General features: G+C 37.6%; 1 protein-coding gene across 1 annotated transcript in view; it reads left to right on the forward strand.

Moving 5' to 3' along the window:
- The window catches only part of LOC122827922 (protein unc-13 homolog B-like), a 152009-nt gene extending 142510 nt beyond the window's left edge, over positions 1-9499 (forward strand). The window contains exons 34-43 of the mRNA XM_044111028.1: positions 1336-1424; positions 1524-1661; positions 2412-2535; positions 3320-3364; positions 3951-4022; positions 7901-8048; positions 8142-8198; positions 8468-8551; positions 9230-9389; positions 9463-9499. Of these exons, the coding sequence (XP_043966963.1) occupies positions 1336-1424; positions 1524-1661; positions 2412-2535; positions 3320-3364; positions 3951-4022; positions 7901-8048; positions 8142-8198; positions 8468-8551; positions 9230-9389; positions 9463-9499 (954 nt within the window). The remainder of the gene's footprint in view (positions 1-1335; positions 1425-1523; positions 1662-2411; positions 2536-3319; positions 3365-3950; positions 4023-7900; positions 8049-8141; positions 8199-8467; positions 8552-9229; positions 9390-9462) is intronic.
- Positions 9500-11494: the final 1995 nt, after the last annotated feature.

The raw sequence follows: 11494 nt of genomic DNA on the forward strand, positions 1-11494 counted from the left end.
TTTCTTTTTTAAATAAGAAAATCAACATTTTTATTGTATTCCTTTAGTTAATGCTTGATCATTTGTAGCAAAGGATGCAAATACTCCTAACAACATTTGATCAACATATCAATACAGTACAGAGCTGAGCTGTCGATTATTTTTTTGATTAATAAAAGGACATTTTATTTTTTTTTTAAAATGGAATTTGAATTTGGTGAAACTAAATCTCAGGAGTTCTGGGTTGAACATATTTATTTTAAATGTTAAATATGTATAATTTTTATACAGTTCTGGCTTAATGACTGCTCTGAGTATAGAGTATGTATACCCCAGATTATGATTAATCCATCACTAAAGCAGTAGACAATTATTGTTTAATCGTGATTAATCTGATTAATTGTTTCAGCCCTTGTGTAAATGCTAAAAAAGCTTCTTTCCTGGTCATTTTGCCCTTTCTGGGAAGCTGCAGTGTGACTGTCAGTTTTGCCCTTGTTATCTGCTGCTTTAAATTGCGTAAACTTCTAGCAGTGAAGGTAAACAGAATATACTAGCTTAAATCTTAATATCTAATCATATGATGTAAAAACTGTACATGACCATCAGTTTGATGTTTACATGCCCATAAATATGTTTTACGTGACTTTGCGTAAATCCAGCTGTGTGTTTTGTTGACCGACCTTTCACCTCCAACATTTAGCAATTATAATGCAAGAAGGTAGAGCTTTAGCGCTTATATAGACTCTGTGGCAGCGTGCCCAGTCTGATAGCTAATAACGCTCTTCTGCGTTATTGATGGAGCTTTTTAATAAAGACTGATTAGGAAGCTTCGCCTTGTATTCGTCCAGCTGCTGCTGCTTTGACTGGTGTAACACTGAGAGCACGCAAAGCATCCAAATGAGCTGCAGTTTTCTTACTCCTAGATTTATTAATGGTTTGCTACCAAGCAACTCAAGGACAAGTTTAATGTTGAAGGTTTTTTTTCCATGAAGAAGCTTCATGTACATGTACATTGTACAATAATCATAAGCCAGGGTAAATGTCACATTTTAAAAATTGTTAACGATTAATAATTTAGACAGCTAGCTGTAGTGCTGTGCTAACATTAGCTTGTAGCTGTGTTATTTGTTTTCCTCTGCTCTTTTTCAACAATATTTATGTTCTGAAGAGCAAAAAAGACGTTGGTATGAGCTGAAAATGGAAGAACGATTGAAACCACGAAAACTGACACCGGGGTGTCTCCTTAACATTGAATGTGACATTGCAGCCCGGTTCTGGCTGCAGGTACTGACTCCAAACTGCGTCGGCCCTGTGAGCTTATCTCTTTAATCCTTTTTGTTTCTAACCATGTTGCAGTTGGATACTGAAGCCGCCAACATCCTCAATGAACTCCAGGTGAAGCTCAACACCGTCCTGGACAACTTTAGTGCCGTGTTTGCCAAAAGGTAACAACCCTGAGGACCTGGTTTGGATCTAAACCCAGATTAATGTGAGGGATGGAAAAAAAAAAACTATATCTGTTTTGCTAACTCAATCCCCTCCAGTTTCCAGAATCGTATAAACGGCTGTATGCGACAGATGGCGGAGATCCTCTACCAGATGAAAGGCCCACCCAACCACAACACTGCGGAGGCGGACGCCGAAACAACGCTGAGGCCTTTAATGGAGTTCCTGGATGGGAAGTAAGTCATCAAGATGCTCACCATCTACTGTAGAGCAGGACCATTTTTATGGATATATAAAATGCTCTAATATTTGAAAATTCTGAACTTATTGAACTTCTTTTTGGGACCAAGATGGAACCATTTCACACTTTAAACCTGCTGATGTGTATGCCAACTAATAATGTACGGTAATTTTCCTGAGTAAAATTATTTTTTGTTTGTTTGGGTTTTTTTTTTTTTTTTTTTGATAAGGCACCAAAACTGCCGCAGCCTTCGGGCCCTTAATCTCCTATCTCCAGCCCTGCTCATTTCATTATGATGACCAGTGTAGATAAAAAAAGGAGTGAATTTTCAGAAAAAAACGAAACATTTTCTAGAAAAACAAGTAGGAAAGTTCTGAGATTCAAAAGTCAAAATGTTTGTTTTCTAGAACATTTTTAATATTACTTTCAAAATGTGAGGTTTTTTTCTAGCAAATTCTCAAACTAAAATGATTTTGAGGATAATCTCAAAAGTTCCAAGGAAAATTTCTACTTTTCTAACTAAGAAATTTCTGAGATTTTTCTAGAACATTTCCGTGATTAATCTAGTTTGTTGTCGTACATCTGCCTTACACACAAAACAACAAATAATTTCATTCAGAATTGAAAATGAAGGTTAAATATAAAATGTAGACTGTTAATTTGTGCTAGTGTGGCGTATTTTCTCAAGCTGACCTCTTTAATATTTAATATTTTAAACTCCCACGTTTTTTCTTTTGTGATCCAGCCTCAGCATTTTCGCTGACATCTGTGAGAAAACGGTGCTGAAGAGGATCCTGAAGGATCTGTGGAAGATCGTCCTGAGCAGCCTGGAGCGGATCGTCGTCCTTCCTCAGAGCAACGACAGCCTGGTGAGAGAAACTCTGACCTGGAGGAAATTAGAGTCACAAAACCACTCAGATAATGGGGTTTATTTTAAAAATTATACATAAAAACCTCCAGAATCAAAGCAGCAGGACTGTAATTTTCTCCCTTGTTATCTACAATGCACCAGGAAAATTGAAAATTACAAGAGTGGAGGAGGAAGAGAAAAGGTTTCATACAATGACAATAAAAGTCAGGTTAGAACCATGTTTAGCTAAATGAAACTCATAATTTTACAGTAAAATTAGTTTTATTGTAAGACTCTGTTTTTCAAAGTGGTCAGTCAAACCTTCATGAAGAAGGTTTGACTGACCAGGTTGGTAAATAAGGACACTTATTGTAATATTTACACTTTTAATGGATTTTTTATGAAACTTTGCATTAAAAATGTCTATCATGACAACAGACACAAACATTCATGAAGATTCAGGAAAACTTTATTTTCCATGCTGCCAGTCAAATGTATCAAGTTGCTTTATGCAAAATGAATGTAATAATTTATTAACAGTAATTAAAAGTAAGTAAAAAAAAAAGTAAAATTTAATGTTTGCCTATTTTGTAGCATTTTACCTGTATGATGTGTAAATCATAGGCTGTGCTGCCCCCTGCTGGTGGCTGTCAGTCACTGTTATGCTTTTCCAGGATATTTTAAAGGTTTTTCTAAGTATTTTCTCTCTGTTGTCTGTGTGTGTGTGTGTGTGTGTGTGTGTGTGTGTGTGTGTTTGGGATGAATTACTTTCAGATAAAATCTTTTTCTCTGTTTGTTTTCAGGGAGCTCAACTCCTCACAGCAGCAAAAGGACTTTCTAATCTCAAGGTAGCAAATCTTCAATCAGAGGCATTTATTTCTCTGACAGGTTTCTGGGGTCTAATTAGACCTTATTAATAATTACCGATGAATAAAAATAAATAAATTGCTCATAAATAAAATGGAAAAAGCCTCAAAATAGGCATTTTTAATTCACACTGCTTATCTTGGATTGGCTAGAAACTAAATCAGGATTTAGGCCACTCTTTTTTTTTCCCAAAACCTGCCTGAAATAATACATTTTTACACTAATCCTAGAAATTTTCTAGAAGAAAAACATTTGCTTTAGCCAAGTTTTGGTAAATGAATTAAAAGCCGATTTGGGCAGCAAAGTCAGCAGAGAAATAATTGCTGTTGCTAACATTTTCTGTTGTAAAATTTAAATTTGTTAATTTGCCCCAACTAAAAATAAAAAGTCTCCATCTATGTCAACCACCTGGAGTAAATTTGTATCATTGTGGAACTTTGAACACCTCTGTTGTTGATCCTCATTCTGTGCACTGATAAATAATTTTCTGACTGCATTTCTAACTTGTGGATCTGATGATTTTATCTTGAATGTTGCTTTATTTACATTTTGTCCTTGTTCTTTCAGGGAGGAGCTGAAGCTAAAACTCTGACTCCTAAGCAATGTGTGATTATTGATGCAGGACTGGAGACCATCAAGGTAGGTTTAACATACACTCCTAATTAACTAAGATAGGGTTTGGAATTTAATTTAGTTATTTATCCATCTATTATTGTTATTTTAAAATGCTTAGGAAAAAGTGAATCAATACACCCATTTTATTGTCGCACTCAAAAACAATTTTGAAACTGAAATTTTAGAAAGTAATTACTAGCTAAATAATGTTGTTGCTTCACCCGCCCTCCTCCCTGTTCTCTCTACTTCCTCTTCTGAGAGGGGAGTTGTGCTACCAGCTCTCCGTCTAACTGGTGAAATGAGTTTCCTACATCTGCTGGGATTTACCCAGTCCAGAACTGAAGTAAACTCTGTTTAAAACTGGTCTCGAGAAAAGACTCACATTGTTCCTGACGACCTCCATTCATACGTCCCATCTGTCTTCCCAATGTCAATTAGCCAGACTGAGCAGCCAACTAGTTTCACAGACCCGTTAACGGTCGCTCTTTCTCTTCATTACGACTTGCTCTTGTTACTGAACCAGGTTGGTTTTAGTGACTCAGGAGAGTCCCAAGGATGTTGTTTTACATTTGGGCTACCTATACAGCATTTTCCAGGTCTTCCTCTCCAGAATCAAACATCAGAGCTATTTTACAACCATCAAAGAACTTTGAGGTGACTCATTGATCGAATGTCCACAGCATCTTTTAGATTTTCTTTATCCTAAATATTTTATTAGTAAAGCATTTTTGCAAGGGTCAGTACAGCTTAATTCAGTAGCAGAAATAATCAAATAAGTAAAATCAATCATCTAGTCTATCTTTCCCTAATGCTGACACTGAGAACTAAACAGGGAACCTTTGAGAGACGGACGGAGTTTGGCGTTTCGAACCCCAGAACCGGCCTGATGATGAAGAAGGTGTTGCAGCAGGAGGAGGATGTTGATTGATGAAGGCAGGGATCTCTGTAGGTCGTCTCTGCATGGATGGTGAGGTCACACAGGCTGCTGGCAGGAAGAGTACTGACTTAGAGTGGCAGGTCTTGGGTCTTAGGGCGACTTCCTCATGTGTGTAGCGTTCCTCAGCTTCTTGTCTTGCAGCTCTTAAGCTCCCTTCATCTTGTCTCACAATCTTTCTGGTCCGTTGAGATGTAGACGACCTGACCTCATGGAAGGAAGGCACCAGTTCTTCTTCTTTGCCTTTGCCTTGGTCTTCATCTTTGAGGTCTGAACCCAGCTGATGAAAGAAATGTGATTTGAAGCCACAGGTTGCAGGGCTGTCGGGTTGGTCCCCATGCGCAGGACAGTCTTCGGTTCAGGGTTGCTCAACGGTTCTCCTACGTCCGTTGCCTGCACAACCTTTTCTTTGAAAGGTTTAAGTTGCTTATCAATATGTCTCCAAGTAAAGCATTGGTAATCTTTGCTCTCCTGTTAGTTCCCCTTTTTCCCTTAACCTTTCACCTACCATCTACCTCCAACACATCAGTGATCTTTAATTGCAGTTACCTGTTTTATACCATCTCAAGTTCAATGTCAAAATCACATCCATACCCTTTTATAGTTTCTTTGATTTAGCATGCATTTTTAATATTATGATAACCATAACTTATTAGTTACTCTTATTATAATCTTAATGCGAGTTATTACAGATGTTTTCTGGAAAGAAACCAAGAAGAATCCATGATTCTAGTTATTTGATACCAAAGTTACAGTTACTTGTTTTACTTGTAAGTGTTCCCACCAATGCAAGTGCAAGTATTATTATAAGTAAACCAATATTAATATAAATATTTTACTTTGGGTCTTTTCCAACTACTCAAAATGTTTGGATTTCATTCTTTAAAACTTTCATGATTTGAAATAAGGAATAGTCTCAACTATTTTTTATAAATCTGCAGGCTGGAAACTTACTTCCTCTTTTTTCAGGAAATCTGCTCTTCCTGTTTCATGACTCTCTGTCTGACTATGATTTCTTATGATTAGACAGAAAAATGAAGTAAAATTAAAGCAAAGTTTGCAGGAGACAAAAACAACACACACAACCAGATTGATTTTATTGAAGTTTAAGTCTACTGTTGGGTCTAGATGTCACTTGTGTGATTAATTTTAAATGCAACTTTATTTATTGTTACTGCTACACTAAAATCTCCAGCATGGGGAAGTGGGACGATCTCGGGTTTTCTTGACTCTAGATAAATATGTCTAAGTGTTTTCAAACACAAATGCTCAGATAGACAAAAGTTTTCAAGGTAAAAAGCCATAAAGTCCATCAGATTGTTCTAGAGCCGTTTAATGGACCTTACCAAGCTCCGCCCACAACCGACCCACGTGACTGGAAGTCTCACAAGCAAAGCCTCGTAGCGCATTATTTCTATGTAAACATGACTCCATTAGTGCATCATTTCTACCGGATTTTCACAATATATCAGCTACTAGAATGGACAGAGGAAATAACAAGTTCATGTCATCATCTGGGAGGAGGTTACTGGTTTCTCAGTCACAAGCTGGTTGCAAACCTGAGGCCAGCAGGTGTCAGTCGGTCAGTTATGGTAGATCTGAAATTTGGTTTGATGACCTCAATATGAGAAGCTACAGACTGATAGGAGGAACCAAAGAGCTCTGTTACGGTAAAGAAGCCATTTGTTTGTTAAAAGTTTATGAAATCTATTTGTTCTATTTGATGTTTGTTGTGAATGACGTATAATCACAAACGAACGACGTAATTAGTCCAACATTTAGAAACTACAGCGGCTGTAATGCGCCACAGCAAAGGTAAACAAAAGTAAAATAACCCGAACAGGTGATAAACCCAAAACCACTCGTACCTTTTTACTCTCTCTCTCTCTTTGTGGTTTAAGCACACCTGTTACCGTATCAACCGATTACGTTAAAAACAAAACATTCAGTCCGTTACGATATCAAGTTTCCAGGCTTGATATTTATTTTTGGATTATTAATCAGCTTCCCTGAACACAGCGATGGTTGATTGACTAGCTGTACTTGGTGCTAGAGAGGCTAACAGGAGTAACAATTTAGTCCAAAGCCTTTTCTGCTAAAATAAAATCTTTAGTGTGTGTCAGATAAAGTACACATTGCATATTGATCTGTTTAGCTAACGTAAGACTGTGTAGCAGACAGGCTTCAAGGTGTAGAAGTTGTATCAGTGCTGCTATTATGCTGTACTTAGCTAACGAGAAGCGTGTGTTTGTGAGACGGCCACCCACGTGACCACGTAGAATGAGCATCAGCCAATGAAAAGCGGCCCCTCTGGTAAGGTCCATTTCTCCTAACTGCCAGAATTCTTGTTGACATGGTTACCGGACAAGTATACATCAAAGATAGTTTGATGCTAAGAGCACTCACTTGGTCGAGTTTCTACATGCCAAATATAATTTGCAACACAAATCCTCATTCTGAACTCGACCACCAGTGAGAAACCAGTTCTCCATCTGGAGAAACCCGATGCAGCCGTCCACCTTACATTTTTTGACTCTTCACTGACACCTTTGAGTGACATCTCTGAAATTTGATCAGAGATGTCTCACTGATCACATTTCACACCCCATTTTTTTCACCCATAGTTAGCATGAATTTAGTCATGCAATTATTTATGTAACTATTTAACAAATAAAAAGTGTAAAAATAAAACTGTCACTGTAGTAACTAAAATTTTACATTATTAAAAAGAAACTACAGTGTCTTACAAAAGTATTCACAGTTGGTGTTTTACATGAAATTCCAATAGAAAAACACAATAAAATGAAATGTGTGTACTCTTACCCACTCAACATAGCCATCCAGTTAGCTGACTATGAACGTAACCACCAGCTTATTTGTGTAACCTTCTGCCACTATAGACTAATTTACAGTATTTGACAGAATGATGTAAGATAATAAAACGTTTCCTTCCTCTTATGACAATCAGCAATACTTCCACGCTGGAGGGAACGGGCTCAAGAAGGCTTTTGTTGAGAAAAGTCCTGAGCTAGCTTCTCTGCGCTACGCGCTCTCTCTCTACTCTCAGAGCACCGACGCACTGATCAAAACCTTCGTCACCACCCAGCATTCCCAAGGTGATCCCACACACACTCTGCATGTGTCTGATGCTGGTCGTGTGGTTTATTTGTCTTAAAATCATCTATTTGTTTTATTTGTTGTTGTCTCAGTGCATGATGGGATTGGCATCAGAATCACTGGTAATGAGAAGATTAAACCCGACAGAGGTGAGGCTTTCTGTGTATTATTGGTGTTGGGGATTCAAAGGGTTTGTTTTGTTCAGCTGATAAACATTTTCCAGCTTTAAGTCGTACTGCAGCAAAATGGAGCGTTTCTTTATTGTTTTCCATTGTTTTAGCCAACTTCTGTTGGGATTGCAGGATGTTTAATAAGTTTAAAGTGGGAACTGAAGATGATCATGATAAGAAATTATTGAAACTGTGATGAAGTTTGTGAGGTTTTGTGACTCATATTGATATTGTTGGTGGTGATACAGGCTCTGGGGTGGAGAAGCCAATCGGAGAGGCTGTTCTGCAGATCGACATGCTGCTCGGAAAGGAACGCAAGATCAACGTCAGGGGTGAGAACTTATCCTGCCGAAACTTTAAACTTATTTACTGAGTTCATGTAGTTATTTACTTGACATGTAATTCAGACTACATGTCAAGTCTCTGAAACGAAGGAAGCAGCAAAGACAGTTCCCTTTTCTTGACTAAACAGAAGATTAGCATATTTCTGCTAATGGACGGTAGAGAAAGTAGGCAACCTAGTGGGCGACCAGCCTAAGCTTGCCAATTGCTATCCTATCCAATGCTAACACTAGCTTATCTGTACTAATGGACAGTTGAGAAAGTTAACTGTAACTACCATTAAGGTTCTATGCTTTTATTTTGGTAACTTTCTTGTTGAGGTAGCTATGGCAACAGAGTGCAGTTCTAAGGTTAACAGCAAAACATAAAAAAAGGATAAAAAGCAACTAAATTTTAGCTTTGATAAGGAACAAGCTCAGTAACAGCGACTGAAGTTTATTTGAGTAATTTGAAATGTTCATGAAAAGAATTGTATCGATGTAAAGAGCTGAACAGAACGACAGATGGAGAAAACCATTGTAATTCTTATTTGTTCTTGTCTAGTTGTTACTTTGGTTCATGAATAATAATTTATCCATCAGTCCAATGGACTGGATGTTAAAGTTCTTTTCCTCGTTTGCTTTCTTGTTGTTAATTTTCTGTCTCTGGGCTCAAATCTGTCCCATCAGTCATTGCGGTGAACGACATGAAGTGGCAGACCTCTGGGATGTTTCGTCCGTTTGTCGAGGTCTCCATGGTCGGCCCCTTTTTGGCCGACAAGAAGCGAAAGTTCACCACGAAATCTAAGAACAACAGCTGGACCGCAAAGTTCAACGAGACTTTCCAGTTGTAAGTACCGCCAAGAGTTCATGAACGCGTCACGTTAGCTTCTGGTTATTTGCTCATTTTTCTGCTTTTGCAGCGTTTTGGGTAAGGAGTCCCCGGACTGCTACGAGTGAAGGACTACTGCAAGAGCTGTGTGTAATGAAAAATAATATGCTTAATGGAAGCACGCCAATTTATTAAAAAAAAACAACGGCTACTAATGTTTCTAAATATCTGATGCAGAACTGATGCGGTTTTAAGAGAAATCAATTCACCTTAAACCAGGAAAGTTTCCAATGGTTTGTTCTGTTTCCCCTTGAAAAATATTTACTAACTGTTTCCATTAACCATAAAATTGTGCAAATTGAAATGAGGAAAATAGATTATCTTGATGGAAACACGACAACTTTGAAAAAAAATCTAATTGTTTGCTGAAAAGGTTTTAGCACTAAGATGGTGTTTTTATCAAATTTGGGTTGTTTTTTTTTTTTGCATCATGAGTCACATGATCAACAACCAGATCTTACTACTGTCAGAAACGACAAATCTCATGTAACTGTTTACATCCGTGATTTTTTTAAGATTTATCGTCTGAATGGGCTTTTTCACAAGTGATTTTAATTTCATATTTTGTTTGTGAATTGACAGAGATTTGCACATATTTGTTATACAAATGCAGCTACTGATTGTATATGGCAATTCAACTTGCTACTTATAAAACAATTTGTAGGGCGCATTTTCAAAGATCTTAAAATCCCACAACAAATGATGAATCTTTGGAATAAGAAATGTATTTGTTTTGGTTGCATTTACCCAGAATGCATTGCACTGCAGTCCACTTCCTGCTTTTGGAGCAGTCTCTGGTCCGCTTTGCATCCACATATGCATTTGAACCGCACCACAGTTCACTTCAACCGAACTGAGACTGAGGCTTTTCGGCAGACCAGAGTTCGTTTTTTGGTCGGTTAGCATTCACACCTCCCAACTGAACCGGACTTTGTGGACAAATGGACTTGAGTGAGAGTCAATCGAACTGAACAGGGCTAGTGTGAATGCACCTTTTGACTACTTTGAGGCTTTAAGAGTCCTCATAAATATCTCTTGTGCCATCAGTACCACCGTTTATTCTGACACTGGACTCAATATGAGGGGATAATGAAAGAAAAATCTCTGTAAATTAGTTTGAAAATTCAGTAGCAAATTGTTTCTTCTTCCCCCTGTTGGGTTCAATCCTGATTTTACAGCTTAAATCCACCGATCAACACTCGTAGCACCAGATGTGTCTTAAAGGAAGTAGATGTTTTAATTCTGTTCCCAACAGGAAGTGTCATCTTCAATCGTTGTTGCTTTTAATCATTGAATGGCTGGTGCAAAAATCATACAGGACTACGACGATGTAGCAAGTTCTCAATTATGACAAAGCCTTAAACAGATGGTTAGCTGCCAAGGTTAGCTCAGTTTACTTTGAAAGATTACAGTAAACTGGCGTTTGTTTAATTCACCATTGAAAGACTTTTAGTTTTTTTTTTTTTACTGGATTTACAGTTTCCACACGCTGAAGAACGATTCAGATGGTGTAACCTTAAAATGTATTCATACAGTGGTGGGCACCTTTTGGCTAACCTAATTTTTCATTTAGCGTTTTAGTATATTTGCTAATTTCCTTTGGCTGTTTTGTAAGCTTTCAGTTGTTCAACATCTGGGTCAAAGTTTTGGTTTCAACTTAAGAATTGATCAGGTAGTTAGAGATCTTTATTCATGCTTTTATTTTGAAGCAAGTCAGGACTGTTTCAGCAGCAGTTCCATTTCCTGTCCTAGTTGTGTCATAAATTTCACTGTTCAGGGTTACATAACGTCACAGAGTGAGCGTAAACATGGCTGAATTTAGCGTTTAGCATTAGCTTCTGCTAAACGCCATGTTATCATAGCATTTTAGCTTTGGGGTTTTTTGAGACAAATGTGGCCTTTCTACAGTCTCATATTTTGCTGAAATCCGTCTAATCTTATTAAACTGAACAGTCCGCAGTGAGTTGAAGACCTACCGGCCACATCTGGAGTGACAGCTGAACACTTGCCCTCTGCTTAGAGAAAAATTGTAAAAATATAAAAGCATGTATTTATTATAAACA

Source organism: Gambusia affinis, linkage group LG03 (genome assembly GCF_019740435.1).
Source record: "Gambusia affinis linkage group LG03, SWU_Gaff_1.0, whole genome shotgun sequence".
Taxonomy (NCBI): domain Eukaryota; kingdom Metazoa; phylum Chordata; class Actinopteri; order Cyprinodontiformes; family Poeciliidae; genus Gambusia; species Gambusia affinis.